This window comes from Carassius carassius, chromosome 17 (assembly GCF_963082965.1).
Source record: "Carassius carassius chromosome 17, fCarCar2.1, whole genome shotgun sequence".
Taxonomy (NCBI): domain Eukaryota; kingdom Metazoa; phylum Chordata; class Actinopteri; order Cypriniformes; family Cyprinidae; genus Carassius; species Carassius carassius.
This window is the reverse complement of record NC_081771.1, coordinates 14652115-14679861: the sequence shown is the minus strand read 5'-3', so window position 1 is coordinate 14679861 and position 27747 is coordinate 14652115. Positions and strand designations below refer to the sequence as shown.

Below are 27747 nucleotides of genomic sequence, written 5' to 3'. Positions count from 1 at the left end.
TTGCTTTTTGAGCAGATTCCTCGGCAAAGTCATGCATGTTCCACATCAAACTTCTCTGATTATCATCTTTTTTTTCCTTTTCTGTTTCATCCTGCACCTTACTTTCACCCAAACAAAAACTGATAATCAAAAACCCCCACATTCCATATGTAGGCAGGACAAGCCGAATGAATCAGCCAATAAAGAGACATCTGATGACTCAACAGGATTAGTCAGGCCATTCATTACATTCTTTACCACTGATGTGTTGCACTATTAACTTTTTGGCAGGCTTCTAAGAGTAAAGGCATTGCACTTTTAATTTGTACATAACTTCTGAAAGTCAGTTATTGTATTTGAATGAAATAATACAGTCACAGAATTGTAATCAATTGTTAGGATTACAGTTCACCCAAAAATAAAAATTCTGTCATCATTTACTCACCATCATGTTCTCCTTAACCTGTATGTTTTTTTCTTCTTCTGCAGAACACAAAAGATATTTTGAAGAAAATTGATAACCAATCAACATTAGAGACCATTGTAAAAAACACAAAGACATTTTAGAGATTTATTTTTATGTTCCACATAAGAAAGTCATACCGTTTTGGAACAACCAGGGTTATTGTCATTAAGAAAAACTAAAACTGATAACAATATAAAAAATAAATCTTTGAAAATGATTTAAGAACTAAAATAACTGATTAAATATAAACTTATATTAACTATATATATATATATAATGTAAAATGTTAATTGAGTCATTGATGACATCATTTTAAATTTGGGGTGAATAATCCTGTCAACTCCCTTGTACTTTCAACACAAACCAAGCTTTTACCTTTCAAATATCACTTAAAAGGTCACACTAACATCATGTTTCCCATTTATTTGTACAATGCACATTATCATATGTACAGCTCCATATGGAGAACAGAAACAGAAAAAAAAGACACAGAAAACAAATTCATGTCACAATAATACTGATACAGCAAACAAACACAGAGCTGTATCCAAACCTTACCATTTCCTTACAGAGAACAGCATTATTGAACACCACACATTCACTACTGTATAGGTTAGCTTCCGAACATATTATGATATCCTAAGATTGAAGATAAACGGCTCAGTCCACGAAAGGGGGAAGGTGGAAAAGTTCCATCCTGGATACAGGGCTCATTTCTTTTAAGCAGGTCTCGCTAATCTGTTTGCCTTTGTCCATGGTTAGCGTTAAAGTTTTTAGCGTCGCATTGTGTCAAAGAGAAGAAACCGGCAAAACGTAAAAGTTAGTAGAGAAGGCTGCTTTGATACAGTTAAAGCTTCAGTTTATCACCGCATGGTTGCGAAAAGAGGAAGGCAAAGCATGAACAAGATGTACTGCAAGTTACGACACAAGTGTGTTCTGGATTTATTTAATGCCATTCAAGTGCAAATATACTGAGAAGAGAAAGGGCAGATCAGTGGCTGTACACTCTAGAAACTTCTTTTGGACCGCGTGCCACTTACAGTCAAACATGCAGTACATTATGAGGATACCGATACATGCTAAAAGAGCTGTGTACCCACTTAGATTGCGTAATGGTGATTTCATATGTCAAAATATTAATGGTCCATTCCGAATGATATGTTCAGTCGGTTTAAAAGACACCTAAGGTAATGAAACAACAGGATTTGAACACTACCCATCGATCACATTCCTCAATCAAAAGGCTTTGTTTTTCAGTAGCAAGCATGAACGCGTTAGAATCGTATGTTAGGCAAAACTTTAATCAATTTCAAGTAGTCCTGATTAAGTAGTATACTTCAAAAAAGTACTAAAGGAGTCTTCACCCAGAATGCTTTTTCCCTTCCAGTGCACTACTTTTTTAAAATAGTTTTTCTATGTAAACGCATGCTATGGACGTGTTTGACAGTTGCAAACACATCTTGCGTTTTGTGTATGACAGCATTTAAAAAATGCGGCACTCAGGTTAAAATAAGTTAAGCTTTTTAAAGAGGCGTCTCAAGATCTTGCGTTTTTTCCCCATTGCACTGGCCGTGTCTTGCGTAGTAGAAAACGCGTTCGGTGTGATATCTATTACGAAAGAGTGACTAGATCTTTAGGGCAATATTAACCAGCTAAAGACTTCAGGTTAACATTAACTGTGTTTGTTAAGACAACCTTAACTTTCACCTCGAAACAAGCCCATGTCAGAGTTCTGCAAAACCTTTCTTTTTTTTAATGGAATAATTACATGAATAAACAATTTCCTTTGACTTTTTATGTTGTAAACAGTATGTTATTATAGTGCAACATATATACATACAGAGTATTTAGTAGAAAACAACATAAGAATAAACTGCTAGTTAAATCTACTGCATTTCACAGATCAAGTTTAAGAAATCCTCCTATTTCCTGTACAGTCTCTTCTTCTCTGATACTTATTGTGCTTCTGCCCCACAGTACTGTGTTGTTTATCTTCTGAAAGAAGTTACATGTTACATGATACAATAATTTATTTTGTTTTGTTTTGTTTTGTTGGAGTGTTCTTTCATTTGTGTCTATCTTTCTAAAACTCCGGCCCCTGACTGAACTAAAAACAAGTCGTAGCTTACTATACCACTTTTATTTTCACTCATTTCATTATTGTCTTGCAAAGCCAACAAATAAATAAATACCCCTCTCACATATGAGTGATTGTGAGCAGGTGCGTAAGATACAGACAATACAATGGGTGAAATAGATAAGGTCTCGATTCCCAAATACTGCTGTAGCATGCAAAACCCTATTAAAAGTTATTTAATAAAGTTTTGCAAGCTAAAGCAGAATTCTGAAACGTCTAGACATATTTTGTCATTTGTTAAAGATGTTCTTCTTCAGCACTAAACCTCTAAGAAATCAAAACTCACCCGAGAGCTCCTGAATAAATTCTACCAGGCATTCTATGATGGTCTGGTTGACTGATAATGTTCACAGAAATATTTCACAGCTGTTTAACGACAAAGTCTGATCTTTGTTATGTAAGTGAGTCCTGGGAAAGACACAAATAAGAGTTTTTAAAACAAAGCTGAATACTACTTTTCTCATACAGCAGTTATGTTGGCTTTAGGGCATGATGGGAGAGATACACAACTATACTGTAGATGTTAGCTCTGACGTCTCTATGAAGCAGGGTCCTGGAAGTGGGAGAGATTAACAAAGGAGCGTTTCAAAGACTGGTGGGCTGCAGGGTGTCTAATCGGGGCAGGAACTGCTGACTGTAGGAGAACATTTACAGTAAGTCTTAGTACAGTGCTTTCTGTCCTTGGCTTTCAAATTCTGACCAGGCATCATTTAGTTCAATAAAAATCATCTTGGCATATTGTTCGTAGGGCTGTCCAGTAGCCTGCAAAGGGGAAGAGAGAGAAAACTGATGCATTTTGTCTTTAAAATGCCTTAACTAGATGGGTTCTATAATTTTTTTAGGGACAATACGGTTTTTATGAAATGAATTGATGCTTTATTCAGCAAGGATGCATTAAATTGATCAAAAGTGACAGTAAAGACTTTATTATTGTGCAAATAAAGAATTTTATAGATAAATGCTGTTGATTATGACTTGTAATATAAAATCATTCTTCATAGTATCTTAAAAATATTACGACAACTTTAATAATTATCAGAAATGGTCCTTGAGCACAAAATCAGTATCTAAGAAGGATTTCTGAGGAGCACTAAAGACTGGAGGAATGGCTGTGGACATTTCAAATTTGCCATCAAATTAATAAACCATTTTTTTTTATATAATTATATAAAATACATATTCAAATATACAAATATTCTAAAGATATTTAATAAATATAAAACAGTTATTTTAAATTGTAAGAATATTTCACAAATATTACTGTTTCACCCTATTTTTGCTCAAATAAATGCAGCATTGGTGAACATAGGAGACTTTTTCAAAAACATTTGTAAAAATCTTACAGATCCCAGACTTTTGAACAGTAGTGTATTTTGCAACTGTGCAAAATTATAATTGTATTGTTTCGCTTTAAAGTGCCCCTATTATGCCATTTTTAAGGTTCTTAATATTGTTTTGGGAGTCATGCATGCAAGGGCAAAAAGCTCTTTAAATTTCTCAAAATATGCATTTAATATCATCTCACTTTCAAATGATTCTCAAACGATTCATCTGAAGCAGTTCTAAGATTCTGTCTCTCTAAAATCCTCCTTTCAGTGAGCCTGCTCTGCTCTGATTGGTCAGATGGCCCAGTCTGTTGTGATTGGTCTACCACATACAGCGCATGTTGGAAACGATACGGCCATTTCCATAGTTATGAATTTTGAACGCTCAATAAAAATATAAACATCTATTACTTATCATACTTACAGGTTGTTTTGTTTTTTTAATCCTGTGTTTAACTCCCCGACATGATGTTTACCACACAAAGAAGATACATTGTTTGAGGGTGGGTCAAGTTGTTTGTGGCCGGCCAACTTATAACATAAGCGGGCATTATGCAAATGTGTTACCCCATGATACATTTGCAAGGGAAGTGGGATTTGAAGTCCTGATGTCTTGTTTCAGTCAATTCTTTCTTTTCTGAGACGATAGCTATTTATTGTGCAATTTTGTCTTTACAACTGCAGATTGTTTACATTCATATACAGCTACATTACACACTGCATATTGCAAGGGAGTATTCGAAATGGCATAATAGGGCACTTTAAGTACTTTAATGTAAACTGAACAAATATGTCTCTCACCTTGTCAGGATGCACTACCAGCACAGCTTTGCGGTAGACCTTCTTCACCTGCTCTGGTGTGACCAGGTCAGCCATGCCTACAGGTTTCCAGCGTGTTTCTCCCTCCCAAAGCACCGTGTGCATGGTGGACAGCAACGCTCTGATGTTCCTCTCCTTCCCCTCAATCCAGTCCAGGATCTGCCACAAATAAGGACATTAAATTAAAACATCACGATGTGATTCACACTTGAAAAAAGTCTTTAAAAAAAGGATCATGTAAGGGACAGTTTGTCAGCTAGTCATTATCACAAAATAAACAGCAAACAAGTTAATAAAACAAAGTGACTGACCATGAGAATCAAATATTCCAATAAGCCATGTAATATAAATATCAGATTATGTTTGGGTTTTATTTTTCACCTTGAGTTTCTCTGGGTCCATTCCTTTTGCCATCTCCTCTTTTCTCATTTCTGCTATGGTTTTTGGCCCCTTCTTCTCCTTAGTGCCAGCAAAACCCTGGGCTGAGAGTAGGTCATCAAAGTTGGTGTCCAAAACCTTTGGTCTGCTTCCTGAAAGAAAAAGGAAAAAATTATTAATGTTTCCGAGTTGCTATTCATAATATTCTTTGTTGTTGTAGTAATGTTTTTTTTTTTGTTGTATGTTAAATTAATTTAATTTAGAAGTTTTAAATCTAATATCACTATTAAAATACTATTCATTAGCAAGTCCAATTAATTTAATTGTATTTTCAGTTGATTTACATTTACATTTATTCATTTAGCAGACTATTTCAATATCACTTTTAAATGTAATCTTTGGCAAGTCTAAAAATAATATTGATCTTTCATATTATATATGCATGTTATGTTGCCTAAATTGACTTGTAGCCTTTAAAACAATTGATTTTAATTAATGTTGTGTGTGTGTGTGTATATATACAGCACTAAAATCAACTGTTTTATAAGCTACAAGTCAATTTAGGCATCACAACATGCATACATATAGGCTTATCATATAATAACAGAACATCCCTAAAAATATTATAATTTTACAATGAACACATGCGCATAAGCACAACCTCGTAAGACAGTGTCCAGTGACTCACCCATGTTAGGCTGTGCTTTTGCCCCAGTGGCTCCTGGCGAAGCTCCACTCATGCTGGAGAAGCTGACACTGTAGTTGGGTCTGTTCTGTGGTGAAGTGTGAGGCATAGAGGGTCCTGGTGCTTTAGGTGGGGTCTGGTGCTGTGCACCCTGGGTCTGCGGCTGCCACTGAGGCCCACCTCCAGGCTGCCATGAGGGGAAACCTGTGCTGGGATGCCAGCCTCCAGAGGCAGTGTGCTGGGGAGAGGGAGCAGGACGCTGAGGGGAGCCCATGGGTGGAAACGCTCCTCCGGTACCAGTAGGTGTGGTGGGCTTGCTGGAGAATCCCGAACCAGCTTGGAATGAACACCAAGAGGTTAACGGTGATTTCATGATGAACTTATTAAAGGGAGAGTCCACTCAAAAATGAATGTGAATTTTTTTTTTTTTTTTTTTTTTACATTTGGGAGTAAAATTTTAATATTTGGCTAAACTTTAAAATAAGGCTAAATAAGTTCCTTTTCCATTTACCTCCTCCCAGACCGGCTCCTAGGTTACCCAGATCAGCAAACGGGTCCAAAGTGTTGGCTTTGGCCTGGTGGGTGGGAGTACCATGAACTGAGCTGGTTGGGCTAGTGCTGGCAGACTTACTTCCCATCCCAAAACCTGCACCTGGTAAGACAAATCAGGATTTATAATTTAGTACCTTGAGGGGAGAAATTTACATTTAAATCAAGATATTTTAAACTATCTGGTTTTCCAAACATTTGGTTGTGAATTCTGCTTCTGTCAACATTTAAAACAGCCAGTTAATGTAAACTGACTAACATAAATGAGGTTTAGTCAAAACTGCAAGAATGATTTGTGACAATGTCTTGATAGCGTCAGCAAGAAAAGGTCAAAAAAAAAAAAGACAAACAAATCAGTAATGTCCTTATCTAGAAAATGTGTTTATGAATTTGTAGATGTTTTAAAGTTTCTTGTATAATAAAATAGTAATAATAATACTCTACATAACATTTTTATGTATGTAAATGTATAATAATAAATATTTGTTGTATTTTGTAATAATTTGATTAAAAAAAATATATTAGATTTATTTTTAATTTATAAATATAAATAGATTTTATTTCATTTATTTTATTTTATCATAAATATAAGGTTGTGTGTGTATTCTTGTTTATCCTACATTGTGGGGACCAAATGTCCCCACAAGGATAGTAAAACCTGAATTTTTTGACATAGGAAAAAACATGAAAAATTAAAAAATGAATAACTCAAAATGACCAAATTTATCTGAAAGTGTAATAATGCAAACGGGTTTTCTATAAGGGGTAGATTTAGGGTTAGGGGATAGAAAATATTGTTTGGTGTGTGTGTGGGCTTGTTTTTGTGACATATCAGGACACAACTCTGTATAATGACATGGGTATGACACAGGTATTACAAGGAGAGGGTGACTTATGACGACATAACCCATGTCCCCATTTTTCAAAACGCTTAAAAATCATACAGAATGAGTTTTTTGAGAAAGTAAAAATGCACAAAGTTTCCTGTGAGGGTTAGGGTTAGGTGTAGGGTTGGTGTAGGGCCATAGAATATACAGTTTGTACAGTATAAAAACCATTACGTATGTGTGTGTGTGTGTGTGTGTGTGTGTGTGTGTGTGTGTGTGTGTGTGTGTGTGTGAAATTTAGAGTTCATTTGTTGGGGCCAGTGAAAATACTGAATATATTTGAGAATACAGTACATATTTGACATTACTGTTGAGCCCTGTAAAAAGCTATTAAGTATAACTATAAAATGTATCCAAATAGTCAGCCATGTAATGTTTCAGAAGACATTAACATTCATGAGTTATATGAGCTCATCACACCAGTCCAGATGGCAGGTCAGTTTGTTGTTAGGTGTAATATCAGAGGAGGCCACCAGGAGTCCCTGTGACACATCTTGTGTTTCTAACAGCACTTGCCTGCAGGTGCAGATTTGTTCCATTCCCAGGCTCCTGTAGAGCTCTGCTGCTGGATGTTGACAGTGGGAGTAGTGGGGGGCACAGGTGAACTGCGACCTATGAGGGAACATACTTATCTTGAAACTCTCCTAATTTGTCCTTTATTTACATATTATAATACTGAAAATTAGACAGTTAATACAAATGTGATTGGTATCATGCCATATAATAACCACAGGAAAATGACAGACTTAGTTTCTTAGATTTCTTAGGGAAAAAATTACAATAATATACATTATCATTTAAAAGTTTTGGTTGGAAAGGTTTTTGAAGACACTTATGCTCACTAAGGCTGCATTTTCTTTTAAATAATGACATCGTAACAGCCCTGATTGGTTGATGGCACGATTTAACTTTCATCAGTGACTGTAACATGATGTGAAATGCAGTGAAAATCTGTCACTCGTAAAACATCTAATATAATACAATAAAAAAGACATTAAATTTGCTATGATATTTATGCGTACTCTAATTGGTGCCTGAATTTAATGATTGAAAATTGCCTTATGGTATTTAACTCAAAAATAAATATAATGCTATAGCAAAAACAAAAATGATACATTTTACTTTCGTTGTGTTTTCAAGCTTTTAAACAGATTAGCCTGCTAGCTTAGCATAGGGCTTACTGGTTAATAAAGCTCTTTTGAATGAACAAAATTAAAACAAGATATTTTGATGATTTGCTACATTTTTGTTAGACAATGGGGAAAGGGGATAGGATTTCTCTCATATTTCTTTCATTCTCTCAAGGCTCTGAGTAACAGAATGCAGCCATCTGCAGTATTTGGCATCATGCAGTGCTTCTTTCCAGCTCTGTCGCATGCTTGAAAAATAAAAAGCAGAAGTGTTGTTTCCAATCCTATATATTAAAACCTCTCAATTTTCAGGCAAAAAAAATAAATCAAAAATAAATGTTTTAAAAGCATGATATGGCACTGGTGCGACTTAAAAATTCACATGCTGTTTCCATAGGCATGCAAACTACCACTAACACTACATCCAACAAACAGACCCTAACAACTTTATACAATTTATATTTGGAAACAGTGGAAAATTGTGCTGCTTTATTCCATATTGATGTTAATCTGCCTCACATGTTCCCAGATACATAATACAGGGTATCAGCTGTCCTTCACAGAGCACATGCTGCTATGGTCCACACACATTGTACTTAAAGAATCGAACTCAAGGCCCAATAACAATACCACTTTCTCCAAAACATCAGCACTTTAAATACGACGTTTACTACAGAGCTGTTTTGCAGAGATAAATTTGCCAGGCTATTTTGCAGATCATATTCTGGAGGATTTGACACAAAAGAGCTTTGCTGGTTGTTATGGTGATGTTGCCCACACACTGACAGTATTGAGAGGCAGAGGCACATGCCTTACCCATGCCCATGTTCTGCATTGTAGGAGATGGAGATCGTGCAGCATGCAGGAAGGGGTCTGGCTGCCCCATATTACCTGGACCCAGGAAAGCTCCCATGAAGTCCTGCGGCTTAGGGGCGGGAGCGGGTCCAGACCCAAAGGGGTCAAAAGCTGAAGAATTAAAGAGAGGATTCACTTTCTTTTGCTAAAATTCACTTTTATAGGACAGATAGTTCTGACTCTCATCTGATTGTATTGGTCACCCTTTATTTTAAAGTCCAGTTCTTGTTATTAACAGACCATTATCTATGACGTTTGCTTCAATAAACTCCTAATTTGCTGCTTATTAAGTTTCAGTTCAGGTGTTGGGTAGGTATTGATAAGAATTAGGGATGTAGAATATGGCCATGCACAGTATGTTGCACAAAGTACAATAAACAGCCAAAACAGCCAACACACACACACACACACACACACACACACACACACACACACACACACACACACACACACACACTACCATTCAAAAGTTTGCAGTTGGTAAGATTTAATAGTCTCTCATGTTAAGGCTGTATTTATTTGGTCAAAAATGCAGTAAAAACTAATATTGTGAAATATTATTACAATTTAAAACAACTGTTTTCTGTTTTAATTTATTTCAAAGTGGTTTTTTTTTGTGCATGCCAAGATGAATTTTTCAGCAGCCATTATTCAAGTCTTAAGTCTTCTAATGCACTCTTTGATGTTCAGCATTTTTTTTAAATATATATTTTTAAATATTTCTTTCCTAACATTACTAACATTAAATTGAAACTTTTTCCTAAATTTCTCTTAACAAATTGTACTGAATCTAAATTTGTGAATGGCCTTTGGAAAAAACGGCTTATGATTAATTAATTGTCATTTATTATTATTAATAGCAATGTAATAATAAAAATACTAGTAAACAAATACTAATGTGTGTGGTAAAATAATAATATGAATAAAAATATCATAATAATAATGTTACTTTTAATTGCATTTGAATGTTTTTATTCGATTTTATTTTTATTTAGTGCTGTCAAACAATTCATCGCAATTAATCGCATCCAAAAAAACCTTTTTGTTTACATAATATAATTATGTGTACTGTGTATATTTATTATGTATATATAAATACACACACACATACAGAACATATTTATACAATATTTACATGCATATATTTATATTTTATTATATATAAATATATTTAACATATAGCATATTTTTTATAAATATATACATGAATGTGTAAAAACACACAGTACACACACATATATAAACAAAAACTTTTATTTTGGATGCGATTAATCGATTGACAGCACTACTTTTTATTATATTGCTGTAACAGCAATTTTATAAAAGCAATATACCCCGATACAGCAATTTTAAAACAAATTGCTGCTCAGTAAATTAAACACTCAACTTTGTGTCTTGATGTTGAATGAATCCCATTCAAATGAATAATTCAGTCATTCAAATTGCTCACTATACCAAGATGCTGTTTCACTTCACTGACTCCTGACAAACATCTACGCTAATTCACTTCAACTGTCTGTCTTTGTTTAAAAAAACAAAACATATTTACTGTCTCCAGATCGAGGTGATGGACAGGGTGAGGAGGAAGTTGCAGATCTCCGCGGGGTGGACTGAGCAGAGGCGGGGCCACTGGCCGGCTGTGGTGTGGGAGGAGCTCCAAACAGGTCCCCCAGCAGGTCTGTGGTCGGAGGTTGTGGGGAGGATGGAGGAAGCGTAGTGGCATCACCACCCAGACCCAGCAGATCTACTTCCTCAGCTGCTGGAGGAGGGGCCGCTTCAGGCTGGGGCTCTGGTTTCTTAGCTGCTTTTGATTTCTCATTGCTCGTGTTGCTCTGCTGACTAGAAAGGGAGAGCATTTCATCATCTGACGGTTCGCTCTCCTCATTTGGGCCCACTCTGCCTCCACAACTCCCATGTCCCTGGGCAGGATCTAAGGGACAGACCGGAGAAATGGTTAGATCTAAAGAAGAACATCAAATTAGTCCATACTGTTTCTGTGCTATTTTCCATGTTTCAGAAGACAATCAACAGCTCTAAGAGAGAAACATAATACTGTACATCCCAAATTATTCTCACTAAAATCTAGTTTTTAAAGGGTTAGTTCATCAAAAAAATCATAATTATGTTATTAATAACTCATCCTCATGTCGTTCCAAACCCGTAAGACCTCCGTTTATCTTTGGAACACAGTTTAAGATATTTTAGATTTAGTCAGAGAGCTCTCAGTCCCTCCATTGAAGCTGTGTGTACGGTATACTGTCCATGTCCAGAAAGGTAAGAAAAACATCATCAAAGTAGTCCATGTGACATCAGAAGGTCAGTTAGAATTTTTTGAAGCATCGAAAATACATTTTGGTCCAAAAATAGCAAAAACTACGACTTTATTCAGCATTGTCTTCTCTTCCGTGTCTGTTGTGTGAGAGAGTTCAAAACAAAGCAGTTTGTCATATCCGGTTCGCGAACGAATCATTCGATGTAACTTGATTTTTTGAACCAGTTCACCAAACCGAACTGAATCGTTTTAAACGATTTGCGTCTCCAATAGGGCTGTGACGGTGGCAGATTTTTAACACCACGGTAGTCATGGACCAACAACCGCCGGTGGCACGGTGTTTGAAAAAAACCCCTAAATAAGAATAAATAAATAAATATATAACATTAGTGTCAAAATTTGCTCGTTAACGAAGGCGATCATTTTTTTCCAGTTTAACGTAGGGGCAGGGATGGCCATTCACTGCGAAATAAACTAATATGCAAGCAGTGTCGTGGTCAGTTAATTCATGGAATTACCAAAAAAGGGTGATTAAAGCTGACTTAAACTGTGCATGCATGTAATATATTTTATATATATTATATACAGGATATATTTATATGTATGCACGTCTAGAAATCACTCATCTAACACATCCTATTTAACTCGTCAGTTCGTGTTTATTTGAGCACTTCTGTCAGTGAACGCCGCCTGCAAAACACTAAAATAAATATCAAAGAAATACTGCTTATTTAGGCTACAAGAAAGTAGCCTAAATAAGAAAGTTAAATACACCCTGTCTAACGGACGCGAGCGACGTAGTGCGACAAAATACTCATTATAATCAGTAATGCTAAACTGGATGCAGCACAACACGACATGATAAATCCCCCGTCCGGTCTGTGAGGTACTGACACGGAGTTCAAATGTCCTGTATAAACACTAGACAGACTAAACCTGTCGCAACGCGGTTGTGTTGCGTCCGGTTAACTTTTCCGCCACCAAGCAAGCTCAGTAGCTAACTCCTCATCTGCACGCGCTCTCTTTGAAATAGGAATCCGTTGGCATATTTCTTGTTACCATCTTTTATTTATCGCTGTCTCGTTTGTATTTGGCCAGTTTGGAGAAAGCCTCACCAAACCTGACCAGCCAGCGTTTGCGATCACGAGAACTTGTGCAAACGCTGATGGGTGACATGAATGCAGATGACTCCAGATCGGTGATGTGGTATTTGCTTTCCCAACAAGATCCATCGCCCAACACTAAACTAATTTGCTGTATTTTCCTGCGCTCAAATCTTCCAATCTAAAGGAAACGCTGTGTTTGAGGTAATTTGTTAATTACCATAGACTTAGAATTTGCAACTATTACAGTTATTACACTTATATACAAAACTTTGTATTATGCTTGTGACGTCACGTGCACTACCGCGGGTGGCAGTAGACCACCGCGGTGACACGGTTGTCATGGCAACCGTCACAGCCCTAGTCTCCAATACGCATTAATCCACAAATGACTTAAGCTGTTAACTTGTTTAATGTGGCTGACACTCCCTCTGAGTTAAAACAAACCAATATCCCGGAGTAATTCATTTACTCAAACAGTACACTGACTGAACTGCTGTGAAGAGAGAACTGAAGATGAACACCGAGCCTAACCCTTTGAACTAACCCTTTAACTACTCATCAAATAGTTGTCTAAAGTCAACTACAAATCTATTAATCAACTATTTTCTGTTGACTTTCACAAGCCTCCTACACTACATCTTACCTTCCAAGTCCATGCACTCCATTTCATCTTTTCAGCAGAGAATAAAGTACATTAAACAGATGGTGTTTAGTTTAATGGGGCACAAACACTTAACAGAATGCCAGCGAGTGCCTGACTAGTTGACTTGTTTAAAGGTTCACTGAGCTCTTAAAGTGGTCCTATTATGCTTTTTCACTTTTTCAATTTTAGTTAGTCTGTAATGTTGCTGTTTGAGCATAAAAAAAAGATCTGCAAAGTTACAAAGCTCAAAGTCCACTTCAAAAAGAGATATTTTATTTAACAGAAATCGCTTTTTAAAAACTATGACGAACGACATATTTTCTGGGATTTGTGATATCACAAATATTGACGAATGGGATGAGACCTGGTTGAGCTGCACTAGAGAAAGCAGTGAGTGTTATCTCGATGTGCTAGCTTTCCCAAGACAGACAAACTTAAAGTGGTTCCAATAATCCAGGTTTAAATTGCGCTCAAATTAATTTATTTTGGTTATGGTAAGGGGCATGACATTTCCCAACCAGGTGCCGAATGCTGCCAATCACAACACACACTGGCCCAGCTAACCAATCACAGCACATTTCGTATTTCAGACGGCGGGCCTTCATTTGATACAGGATCTATTCAAGCTGTTCATGCCAGACTTGTAATAATGTAAAATATGTGAAAAATAATGTGTTTTTCTAGTACACCCCCAAAACAAAGTTAAGAGTTTGTACAAGAGCATAATAGGACCCCTTTAATGGTGACTTAACTCCACACGGTCATTTCGTCACCCTCTGCCGATTTAGTTTTTTGAAGTGCCCCATTATGGATTTTTGAAAATTACTGTTCATGCAGTATGTAACAGCTCTAAGTGAATCCAACATCCAGCAAAGCTTTAAATCTGAAAGTGCACTGTGTATAAAGTTATTGTCTCTCAAAAGAAAGAGTCTCTGAATCATTGAATGAACAAGTCATTTTTAAAATGAATCCCAAGCTGTTTCATGTTGAAGTCACTGCAGATTAGCATCACGCAAAGGAGGGGTTTGGAAAAATGAATCGTTGAGCGAATTGTTTGGGAGTCGTTGAGCAAGTAAGGTAAAAATAAATGCATTTTATAAGACAATGAAAGTGTTCTTTTGACTTTGCATGCATATCAACCTGTTGTTGGGGACTCCCGAAACCAAAATCTGACCCTTTCATAGCCCATAATAGGGATACTTGCAAAAACAAATGCTGAACTGCTGTTCTTTTGAACTTTCTGTTCATCAAAGACTCTTGCAAAGAATTTGTCATAGTTTACAAAAAAAAAATAAAAAAATTACACTGCATATCTGTTTTCAGATATTAGGATATGTTTCTTGAGCATATAAGTATGACTAGTGTTGTCACGGTACCAAAATTTCAGTATTCGGTGCCGATACCATTGAAAATCCACGGTTCTCGGTACTAATTTCGGTACCAAAGCAAAACACAAAAATATGCTAATAAAAAAAACACACTTTTTATCACTAAAAATAAAACCAATGCCATTCTTTATACTTATTTACAATTGTGTTTAATTTTTTTCTACATAATTATGAAAAACAGTAAACAGGTTTCACCCAAATTTAATTTGTTTAATTAATGAAATGTATTTGGTAAATAAAGGGGATTTGCTATTTAAATTAAAACATGGAAGAAATATTGTGTGATTTATGTCTTTAAAAAATAAAGTTTTATAAATTTTTTCAACAGTAGTAGCAGTATCACATACATTCTACTAAATAATAGTAATATTTCTAGCACAGTGCATTTATGTAAAAATGAACTTTTTTTGACGGGCTACTTTTATTTTGACACTGGTTTTACTCAAATGAAACAGTAAAATGCTTGTGAAGTGACAGATCTGGTGATGTAGTTTATGTATACAGTCTATGTAGTAAACAAACCTGCACGTCTCTGCCATTCATTCATTCACACAGAGACACACAGAACATGCAGGATTCATATTTAAACCAACTTTTGCAGCTTAACATTTACAGATACTGGTCCAAATGGAGATTTGATTTGATTAATTTATGTTGACTTTGACACATTCCGTGACTGTCCATATTAAAATGTACGTTTCATTTTCATGACTGGATTTTGAGATTCCGTCCGAGTTTTCTGCTTTGTGGAAATCATAGCACTGTATGCGTCAAGAACCAGGTTGACCGGGTACTCGGTACCACCGGTACTTAAAGAAACCTGGTACCATCACATTTTAATTTTTTTAGTACCAACTTGGTACCGAAGTACCGGGTCTTTTGATAACACTAAGTATGACATCTGAAAATTATATTAAAATCATTGTTATATTCACAATGTTGCTTTAACTTTATATTGTAAGTAAAATAATCCTGAATTTATTGTGAATAAATATCTCTCAGTCATATTTCTAAAGCTCTCATCAAAAGGTTTTTTTTTAAAGAAAGAACCAAAACCATATGTTTGGCTTTTTTGTGTTGTATAGCATTATTAAGCATCGTAATATAAAGAATTACCTGCAATAGCAAGTGCATCCTGGTGTTCCTGATGACAGGAGAAAAGCACGTTGGGGCTCAGGTCTTTGTAGGGGAACTGCTCCCACGGTGGCGTGAGATCTTTCTGTTTCTCTGTATTTTCAACCTCAATGTCTAACAGCACATGAAACAGCTGTGGGTATTTCTCTGGAGAATCACAGGCATCCAGCTCTGTCCTGGTTAAACACACACAAACACAGACTTCAGTTCTGAGCTGCAAATAATTCAATAACGTCCACAATTTTTGACTCGACATTTTGTCTATCATTATTTGGAACATGATTTGGCATCAGTTTGAAAGCTAGATTACAATGTGATGATTACAAAAGAAGTGAAAAGAAACACTTACTTCATAAACTTTAAGACTGTGGTGCCAGGGGCGATGAAACCAGTATGGAATTGAATCTGGAATATCTGGGTGTTGGTTACCTGCAAACATAACAGATTCTTTTTGTCACTAACAACTAGCAAGAACAAAAAGACTACAAGCTCTGATAGTTTTCTTCTCTGCTACAGATTTAAATTCAAAAGGGGTGATATTTCATCATTAGTCTAATACCTTGGCCTGCAGTGCATGGGAACGCATGTGATAGACTGAAATCACCACGTCTCCTTGGGCACTCACACTCACAGGAAACACCACTTTGCCCTCTTGAATCCTGTATTCCCTGAGAGCAACAAACATGAAGATATACTTCACCATTACACAAAATGCATTATATTTTAAGCGCTACATAAAATATCTGGTAGGCAATTCAGAAATGTCTTATAATAAAAAAATTAATGGTAGTGTAATATTTCGCGTTAGTGTATTTTTTAATAATACATTCCACTTTTCAGTATGAATTATTTATAAATGTGTTCATCATACAAACAACATATGTGACCCTGAAGCACAAAACCAGTCTTAAGTCGCTGGGGTATATTTGTAACAATAGCCAAAAATACATTGTATGGGTCAAAATTATTGCTTTTTCTTTTATGCCAAAAATCATTAGGATGTTAAGTAAAGTACATTGTACATTTCCTACTGTAAATTTATCAAAACTTAATGTTTGATTAGTAATATGTATTGCTAAGAACTTCATTTGGACAACTTCAAAGGTGATTTTCTCAGTATCTAGATTTTTTTCTTTCTTTCTCAGATTCCCGATATTTAAATAGTCATATCTCAGCCAAATATTGTCCGATCCTAACAAACCATACATCAATGGAAAGCTTATTTATTCAGCTTTCGAATTATGTCTGAATCTCAATTTTGAAAAACTGACACTTAAGACTTGGTTTTGTGGTCCAGGGTCACATATGGGGTTTTTCAAGAAACATAAGATGACATTAATAACTTATCTTTGAAATACCTTATATTTATTAAATTAACTTTCATAGGCCATATAGTGAAAGAACACATATGCAAATGGAAAGCTTATTTAATGTTATTATGTTTAGTTTGTTTTGCTATGTTTTGTTGTGCATCTATGTTGAATATCTTGGCATTTCAGTTTAATGAATTCTGTCTTTTTAATTCAGCCGATTCCACTCAATTTCAACTTCTTGTGAGGTACGGCCAATTCGGTTTAAATTCACACTCATTACTGTTTTTCTGAATTAAGAAATTCTGAATTTTGCTAAACCGTGTCTCTTTTTCCATACCACATTTGAAATGAACAAGTTTGTGAAAACTGACAAAGAGCCATATTTGATAGGATACTACATAACCTTCCATTAAATATAATTTCAGTTACGCAGATAACATGGTTTAAATGAACCATTAGTAGAGCGTCTGTATATATACATGCTTACCTCATTTTCTCGTACTCCTGAGCTGTAGAAAATATCTTGGTCTCGCCGATAAGTACGTCACAAAATGGCCGACAGCCATTGCGCTGTTTGTTGAAGCAAGGAACAGGACTCATAGTGACGGATTTAATGACTAGTGGTTTGGAGTGTGGTATGGTTGGCTTCTCTGAGACTAAACTGCATACATAACCTATGTACCTAAATAAATAAACACACATAAGACAAGACTGTCAGTGAAAGGGGGAAAATGCATAGTGTGGAACGTTTCAATGAATAACGTTTCATTCCTTCTGTTTACAGCTGAGAATGGACATTTCAAAGACAAAGGTACCATATGCCAAACTTGTGAGCAGTTGTATTAGTTCATAATTTACTGTACTATTATCATTGAGTATTTATACCATTCAGTAGTTTTTAATCAAAGCTAGACTCTTCAGAGCTGCGATCTGATTGGTTATACCTCTTATGGGAGGGCCACAGGCCAGATCCAGGCCTCTTGGCGCTGAGAAGCTGCATGGCTGGCACCGGGTTGGCGAAAAGGTGGCAGAAACAGAACATGGCACAGACCAGAACGCCTGAAGGAGCTCTGCCATCCTGAAAGAGCAGACAAGTGTTCGGACACAGACTTACTAAACTGTATCAGAGGTTCTCAACTCCTGACTCGAATGTAAACAATGAATCTGGTTTTACAGTCATGTTTGTGTGATGCTGAGTAACCACAACCAAGAACAGACACGAACATCAAGAGATCTTACCGAACAGGTGATCACACACACATTCTTGGGGTTTTGCTTGAGCCAGTTGTACATATTCTTACACACAGCAAATAGGTTGTGAAGACTCGGGGCCTGTCTGGAAGGCCAGTTGCATTCAGAAACCTACAGACGAATGAGAAAGAGAATTACTCTCACTGAGAGGAAGGAATAGAAGATAAAGAATTAAAGGAGTAAGAATGAAACTTGGAAAGTCACCATGTATCAAATATATTATATTTAAGCCAAACCATCAATGCAAATAATATATCAACGTAGCACCACTTTTGTCATTGAAATGAGAATATAATCATGGGATCCCAAAACGAACTATGATGTCCTTTATAAGTACAGCAGCAAATAAGCCATGAAATTGCTGGAAATAATTGAGTCATGAAGTTAATATTTTAAAGAAAGAAGGAAAGAGGAGTCATCACAGCCACCAGTATCATATTTGGAAAGAAATGAACAACATAGAACAAGTATCCCATACGACACCAGTGTTTTCCAAAGCTTTCTGTACAGCAGAGCTCCCTCAATAAGGCTAGAAATGTGTTCCTTTTCAACCCATACCCATACTTAGTATCGCTTAGCAACTTATTATTAAAGCGGCCAAGATTTACTTTAAAAATAACATCAATCAATTCTGTGGGTGAAAAACAGACTTATCATTTGGATTCCATTTTTTTTTAATGAGACATCTGGGAACTGATGTATAAACATTTTATATGACTGATTTAAAAGGGATCACAATTTAAGCGATAAAATTTGTCCCCTTTGTTCCCCTTTTTACATTTCCCATGACATTTTACAGAAGGATCGTGTTTTTGATGACAAAGATATCTTGGCCCATTATGCTTCCACTTGGAATTCTGCTGTAAATCGTGTTCTGAGCTTTAATGAAAATATTTTCCGATCAAATAAAATCAGTCTGTGATGGAATGGGATGTGGAAAAGATATATTCTTATACTCATTTACATATATCCTGTTTTCCGCAAAATGTGGTGTATTTTCACATATTTTGATGGAAATATGCATATGGAAATTATATGCAGATGAGGATCTCTGCATTTTAAAAACTATACACTTTTAGGGTAAAAGCCCTAATTGTTGTTTGTAGTTTAGCAAGCAATTATGAAGAAACTTTCTCTGACAAAGTCCTAAAGACATTTTTCCAGATGGGACGTTTAACAAATGTAAAGTGATTTTCAGTCTTTGCATGTTGCAATTTAGTTATATATGAAATTTTCCCCATGACCACATATACCATCATTTTGTACAAATTTGAATAAGAACTCATGACGTTTAGGCAACAAAGACGAGACTGAAATCCTTTTAAGCACTTTAACGTGAATGAACACAAGCTATTACTACTGAACCCACTTGCATTTTGATTTGCAAAGTGACAATGTGAAAATGAAAGTATGTAAGTCAGGAAATGCAGGTGATTGTGCTCACTCTGTTGGAGAACTTGGCCCCCCGATAGTTCCTCTGTGACAGGTTGAAAACTGTGTAATGGTCGGCATGCCGTGAGTCCAGAAAGGAACGGATATCCTCGGTATGGTTCCTGTAGCCCATCTCCACCGCCTCAGCAGGATATGACATCACTGACAGAATGAAAGGACAATTAGGAAACAGTTATAATACTTCTTTCCAGTAGGTCTAGTTTGGCCAATACAAACAGATGAAACACAAACAGCAATTATGATGATAACATCATAATTATCATGATATCTTTAATGAAATGCATTTAAACTGGAATAACAGGGTGAGCGGGGTAAGAAATAAGAAGATACATTAGATAAGTTCAAACTGGCTGACCATTTCCAACTGTTCAAATAGAAAGAGTACATGAGGATACACGTCTACACATTATGTGATACAAATAAATCTATCCATTTGTGAAAAGCATGGAAAAAATGCAAATACAGTGGTATAGAAACATGGCTATCATTCGCTACCACAGAATTATTCATTACTCACCAATAATACGTGAGGTGATGTATGCAATGTCCAACTCTCCTTTTGTATACCTAAATTACACATAAGTGCACATATAAACTCAGATTTGACAGCACAACATATATTCATATCCATTTTGAAGGTGTAATGTTTCATTCAATTATTTTGATATTCCTTAAAATGTAGTTTACTCTAGTTTACTCTACTCTAGTTTATCATTATGGTAAAGTTACAACCCATATTACTTAAAAAGTTTAATTAAAATGCATTTAATTGTATCTTATACCTATACAACTGTAACTATTATTCAAAAGTTCAAAGTTAAATATATTTTATTTAGCAAAGGACACAATAAATTGTTCAAAAGTGACACTAAAGACATTTATTATGTTACAAATATTTCTTTTTCAAATAAATGCTGTTCTTAGGAACTTTCTGCTCATCTAAGAATTCTGAAAAAAATTAATCATGGTTTCCACAAAAATATTAAGAAGCACAAGTACATTTTATAATGTATTAAAATTGAAACTGTTATTTACTTTTTCAATACTTCTTTTAAAACCTGCCCCCAAACTTTAGGATGGAAGTGTTTTAAGTCATGAGTTGAACAGTAATTGTAGACATACTCAACAGCATTACACAGCACCCAACTTACCTGTGTAATCTGCTCTGAGTTCATGTAAACAAGCTATTCTAAGCCTCTGTGCAAGAGGTGAAAGAAATACACTACTAGTTTACAGTGTATGTGTTTGTGCAGTGGTCTGTTTGTGAGTATGGATGTAATTCACCTTTTATATAGGGGTGGAAAATAGCAGCTTGTTTAATCATTAATCAATGAATCAGTTTAATCAGTGTATTAGTGTGTGTATGAGAAAGGCACACAGATTTGGAAAGAGAGTTCATTTCATCATGCTTCATGTAAATAATTTAAATAGTTTAATTTAGCAGGGTTATAATGCTGTATGCATGTCCCAAGCATGTTTTAATTAAAACAAAATTTAATAAGTGGAAATCATATTTATTTCATTTCTATCACAATACATAACAATACATTTTTTAGTTTTAATAAGTTCACTATCACTACTTTGGTTTGAGTGGATGTTGCCATTTTTACTCCCCATGTGGTTTTTAACTTCTAACACGGTGATCTATTAAGAAATATTCAAATAATCAATTTATTTGTTTCTCTAGTCATTTTTCTTTAATCTTTTTTATATTTCATAAAAAATCTCTTCTGATTTGATTTTTTGGCTATCTAATAGAACATTTACTTCTTGCAGAAATGATTTAAAGGCCATTAATGCCCTACACTACACACACACACACACCTAAAAAGAGTCATTACATTGAGGAGTCCTGTTTTATTAATAGTAACAATCATTACACAAAACTAGGTCACCAGGAACAATTTTCACAGACTTCTGTTATTTTTATACTGAGCAACATTATTTGCTATTTTTAACAGGCTGTTTTCTACATTAGGGCAATGAGCTCCATGTGTGACATTTAATGTACACAAAACCGTGATTAAGCTATGAGGGCTTACGTGGCCACTTGGTTCAAAACCTTGGTTGAGGTGTCTTTGATGGTGTCTTTCAGGTTGTCCTTGATGTTGCTGAAGAACTTTCCAGCACCTCCTTTAACCATATCCAGAAGTCCACCTCCAATGTTTCCATCCATGTCTGGAGACGGAGCACCTTCAAATGATCAGAATTTCATATCTTACAACACACATGCAGACTGGACACCACAAACACACATCTTGCATGTCATGACTAGTGATAGACTGGAATATCCAAAAACCACAAAAAAAAAAAAAAAATATATCTGAAATTACAAAAGTCTGGGGTTGGTAGTCTCTTATTCTCTCCAAGTCACCATTTATTTGATAAAAAATACAATAAAAATACTCAATGTCTTCAATGTTCTTCAATGTCACATGATCCTTCAGAAATCATTCTGATATACTTAGTTGGTGCTCGATAAACATTTCTTATTATTATCAACGTTAAAAACAGTTGCTTTTTAATATTTTTGTGGAAATGGTCAAGTGTAAACTCAGCTTAACACTAGTCAAGACCACACATTGCACATACATGCACAAATGCTTATACAATGAATAGCATGCAGACTAAATATTGCAACATTAATATCAAACATTTTTAACACAGGTGTCTGATGCTGATCACAGAGCAAACTCAAGGTCAAAGCATGTGCTTTTTGTGTTTATCTGAAGGTTTAGTTTTCCTTGTAAATTCAGTTACTATATACTCAAAGCTTGTCCACAACTTGCTCTTTTAATCTAAACAAGTTTAACGAAAGCATCCTCATACTTTAAATAGGCTAGTCAATAACAAATGCTACTGTATGTACAGATGTCAAATGTGCATTAGATGATGGTACGAAGCTGTGTGTAAGAATAAGAGCCAATAAAATAGATATGAGGAAATGGAGAAAACATTGAACACCTTGCATGTTTATGAGCGTGTGTCAGTCTAGCACATTAAACCACGCCCATATTCAAAAAATCTGACTCAGCCACCTCCCACTCAGCTGCAGATTTCATACACAAGTTTAAACACAAGCATCAGTGAAGTCAAATGTTCACTGGGGTTCAGGGTGTATGCAGTAACTACATACAGAGTACTGCAGAAATTATGCATTTCTGTAAGCCATATCCCAGAAACAGAATGACGAGCATTCCCATGGCCAAAACAAGCCATCTGTGGATGAGGGTATAAAGTGAGGACTGATGGGATGTTGTTCTGCTTCAGTTCACAGACGATGAGTGAAAGGAGAATTTTAGAATAACATGATAGTCATTTAGGACAATTAATTCTACAAGAACAGCTTGTTCCACTTGCCATGCATCATTACACCATTTCTTCCCAGTTTGATTGACAGTACGTTTTGATTTTTAATCCAATCAAGTGTTTACATGTCATCTTGATCAGATTACAAAAGGTGTACACCATCCTTCTGATCCAATCGAAATTGAATTCTGATCGAGCTCACTCGGATCGATTAAGGTGTTTACATGAATGTTTTCAGTCTGACTGAGCCATCAATCTGATTAATAACAGATTTTGTTGCATGTAAACATAGTAAATGTGTGTTCATAATTACATTCTTGCCAATTACTCTAATGCAAATTTCAAGGAAATTTTTTTAATAAAAAATTTTGTTGTCGGAAGCTTAAGTTTAGCTTCTTATGGCAAATTTTAGGCTTCAAAATTTATAAAAGTTCAGTTGTTCAGGTGTAAAGATTAGTATGATAAACAAAATATGTAAGAAGGAATTATAAACTTCTATTGGTCACAGAGCTTATTTTCTGCAATAAAAATTGTATTAGGTATTTGGTTTTGGGTATAGGTTTTAGGACACTGCGTGGACCGTAGTGGAATGTGGATGGCCGATGTATACTTTGGGCATAAGGACGCCTCACATAATCTAGAAATCAGGACTGTGTTGTATGTAAGCTACACTACATTGTGCAAAAAATTGCCCCATTGCAAAAACAAAACTGCATGATCAAACATTTAGGTGAGATAATTGTATATTTTTGAAAAATGTCAAAAAAAAAAAAACAACTACAAAAAAAAAAAGAAGGCTTCAAAGAGATCAGCTCTAAAAATCCTGATCGGAGCACCCTTAGATGAGTCACTTGCTTGCTTTGTTATTGAATAAATCAGTGATTTTGAACTAATTAACTGAAAGAATGATTCATATAATCACTCATAAAGACCGTCACCTACTGCTGTAATGATACAACCAGTGGAAAGAGTCCACTAATACCATTACTCGTATACCATTACACTGATGTGCTTAGAAAATCTTTACGCTGCTGCTGTTTGGTTCTCAACACTGATGTCTATGTTAACGATAAACAGAAAATGGATAGAAAAATCTATATTTAGGTCTTTACTGCTCTCCTGTGCTGCATTTAAGCGTAACCAAACATGAAGGCAAACTGGGGAAAGGTAATCATATGCAGATTATAATAGGTAAAAATAATTTATTGATGATACAATTTTTTCCTCAATTAAACCAGTAAACAGAGAAGAACTTCCAAAAAAGAGACCCTGTCAGCACTTTTCTGCCTTCAAATTGTTGTATCTAGAAGAACCGAATGGCCTGGCACTGCTTTAACAGTGGGCCCAGCCAGAGTGTGGGCTTCCTGTCAGACTTGCCATGAAGGTACAGAGGAGCTCTATTCTGAGTGAGCAAATATGCAGGAGTGCAGTCGACTTCAAAGTCCAAGGCTACCCCTCTCACAGAGCCCAGAGTCTCTGAACTCCTACCAATGTCCCTTTAATCGCACAAAGAGCCCAAGAGCGCTTGTATGTGTGTGTCAGAGAGTGGGGGCCGCCCTGAGCACAAAGATCAGATCAGTGCATTTGTAACATAAAAGAATTGGTTCCTAACACATTTCTTCTTTTATTCGCTATCGCTACCACAATCCTCCTTTCTTTTGTCCTTTTAATTCAGCAGCATTGAGTCACAGAGAGGCTCTTTGACGTGCAGCCCCCTGTGTCTGTTTGTGTGTGTAATTGTGTGCTTCTGTGTCTTGTTACAAGACCCGACTGGCTTTTCAATTATAGATCACCTACAGGCTCAAACAAAGCTACTGTCCTTTCAAGCAGCAATTTAAAACATTCAAAATTCTCTCACGAAATTCAAAGGGAATAATTATGGAACTAAATGAACAGAAGTTTGAATAAGCGCGTAATAAGCATAGTATTTTCTCTAAAAACAGTGAATATTAGATTCACACTCTAAATTCACTGTGACTAGACTGCATGCTGAAAACATGGCCACTGCATTGAATTTCTCAAAACAAATCCCACAACACAAAGCTGGACCTGCCTCATGATGTAAACCTACTGTTATAGTCCACTGTGTCAGAACGTTGAATAAAGACAGAAGAAGCTGTTGGTTAACTACACCATTGTTTTGTTTTTAAAGACAAGTTTAGCATAATTGTAAAATACTTTATGGTGAAACATTGCTGAAATGGATTTCATCTTGGAAAGACTAGAGAAAAATGGTAACATAAAAATGGTATTAACTGGCTGTATTTAAGCCAAAAATATTATTCAATATTGGTAAATCTACCTAAATACATTAACTAATTAATACCAATGAAACTATTTTATGCGTCATATCAGGTAGAAATAGCTCTTGTTGCGGGTTTTTACAGTGTATCGCCTTATAATCAATTGCATTTGTTTAGATTTAATTTACAAAGTTATGTGTTCTTCATTCATGTTATTAGTCATATTATGAGGCATAGATATCATTTTTAATGATTTAATCATTATCTAGCATGATTTGTTTGGCTTGTAGCATCTGTATGTTATTATTACATGGTCATTATGTTTAAATAAGTTTAAAATAATATCGCAATGTGTTATTTTTTTGTGCATTTTAATAGCTCAAAAACATCTAAATGAACTGGTTATATTTAGTTTGCTGAATCAACCTAATACAGTACATTTAGACCAACAAAACACAATACTTTTTAATAGGTTTCACAGCTCTCATTTTTTAGTGTAAAATTTAACAAAACCAATAGTCTATATAGGCTAAGTTTTCTTTCTCACAAACACATGCAAAAACCCCAGACTGAAGCAGACATCAGCTGGGACTAAAACACCTGACACTAGCTCTTCCTCGTGTCTCAGTCCTGATGACCACCTTTCATCCCAGATCACTGGAGTAAAACAGCAGCAACCAGTATAATACAGACATCAAACCCTTATTTAGCCATTTCTATCCTACTCCATAAACAGCTCGCTAGAAACCCAACGAAATGCACGTCCAAAGAATGCTGAGCAATTCCTTGATGGTCCTGCATAGCACATCAATGTATGAGTCAATATCATATGTCATTTATACACATATGTGACACTGGACCACAAAACCAGTCATAAGTAGAACAGGTATATCTGTAGCAATATAGCCAACTATACATTGTATGGGTCAAAATGATCGATTTTTCTTTTATTCCAAAAATCATTAGGATATTAAGTAAAGACCACGTTCCATGAAGTTATTTTGTAAATTTCCTACTGTAAATATATCAAAGCTTAATATATATATATATATATATATATATATATATATATATATATATATATATATATATATATATATATTATATATATAATATATTATATATATAATATATATATATATATATATTACATATATATAAATATATATATATATATTATATTATATATATATATTACACTAAAAGTTGTATAGTATGAAGTTATTTAATATAAAAGTTGTTAAATATTACTATAATACAGTAATATGAAGCATCATTTAGAATAATATAATTATACACAAACTAACAAGAAACTATATATATATATTAGTAATATGCATTGCTAACATCCTAACAAACCATGCATCAGTGGGAGGCTTATGTATAAATCTCAAAAAAAAAATTTTTTTTGGTCCAGGGTCACATATCTGGTTCACAATACTCGAATTCCAATAGCTCATCTATCAACTAACAATCAAAGTAGTTAGTGGCTCTTCCGATACGCCAGCTCTGTGACTTTGATCAATTGTCATGACACAGCACACGAACACACATGCTTCCGGCGGATATCACCAACTAATATTTAATCCACCACCTTGGATTCTTAAGGGAAAGCAGCATGCCTTAAAAACAAACACAGAACAGCTTGTTTGATGCGTGTCAGACGAAGGAGCGGCATCCGGTCGATCGACACGGGTTTCATACCTGAGCTGTCCATGGTGCTGTAGTCGTCCTGCCGCGCGGGGCCTGTTTTAACGCTGCCGAGGGTCCCTGCCGTCAAACCGCCGCCGCCGCCGCTTCGTCCCCCGGTGCAGAAGTCTCCACTGCTATCGACCAGCTGCAAAGATTCGTAGCCATCGTAACTGCTCTTTTTCTTGTAGCCACCTAGCAGGCTCATGAGCACAATTGGGAATCACATAGACGTACGACAACGACGATTTCAAGAGACTAGGGGAATGCACATGTTCTGTGGGACAGCTCGGAGAGAGGGAATAATGTCCCGCTACATACGGCCGCTAGCTGCAGGAGAAAAGAGGGCGGTGTGTCATCAAGCGCCGCATTTACTACGCTGCACACACACAGAGCCAGCAGCCAATCAGTGCAGCCAGTTAACATCCCACTCTGCACCCTCTGTCCACATCCTGTGCCTGCTCTGTATCTCATTATTTCAATTAGACAGATGTGTAATAAATCTATATAACCTACCTAAATGATCATATTAACAAACGTTATTACAACGGCCATCATGACACAGGCAAATAGATAATAATTACACGAAAAGGAAGATTTTTATTTTGCGTTGCTACATTATTTTCTCAACAATTAGGCACATTTACAGTTACCATTATTTTAATATGAAAAAAAAAATCATTGTATTACAGTAAAAGTTGTATAGTATGAAGTTTATTAATATAAAAGTTGTTAAA

General features: G+C 35.6%; 1 protein-coding gene and 1 long non-coding RNA gene across 2 annotated transcripts in view; one reads left to right on the top strand and one right to left on the bottom strand.

Moving 5' to 3' along the window:
- LOC132161174 (uncharacterized) overlaps nucleotides 1–27747 on the top strand; it is a 410674-nt gene that overhangs the window by 33478 nt on the left and 349449 nt on the right. The window lies entirely within an intron of this gene.
- On the bottom strand, nucleotides 854–27406 carry dnajc6 (DnaJ (Hsp40) homolog, subfamily C, member 6). Its single transcript, XM_059571012.1, has 18 exons — nucleotides 27026–27406; nucleotides 21812–21962; nucleotides 20287–20336; nucleotides 19762–19910; nucleotides 18306–18428; nucleotides 18011–18144; nucleotides 17554–17748; nucleotides 16313–16421; nucleotides 16103–16182; nucleotides 15736–15929; nucleotides 10760–11140; nucleotides 9172–9321; nucleotides 7742–7837; nucleotides 6301–6441; nucleotides 5793–6125; nucleotides 5108–5256; nucleotides 4709–4885; nucleotides 854–3344 (listed from the first exon to the last, which is right to left on the bottom strand). Exons 1-18 carry the CDS (start codon nucleotides 27216–27218, stop codon nucleotides 3243–3245), a joined length of 2907 nt encoding a protein of 968 aa, XP_059426995.1. The 5' UTR covers nucleotides 27219–27406; the 3' UTR covers nucleotides 854–3242.

Bases quoted from the DNA above. Each gene is read 5' to 3' on its own strand.
- dnajc6 (XM_059571012.1), bottom strand. From the start codon at position 27,218: ATGAGCCTGCTAGGTGGCTACAAGAAAAAGAGCAGTTACGATGGCTAC. The intron at 17,749-18,010 runs GTATAACCAATC...TTATTTATTTAG, and splicing joins CTGTGGCCCTCCCATAAGAG to GTACATAGGTTATGTATGCA. The intron at 4,886-5,107 runs GTGAAAAATAAA...TATTTGTGGCAG, and splicing joins TGGACCCAGAGAAACTCAAG to ATCCTGGACTGGATTGAGGG.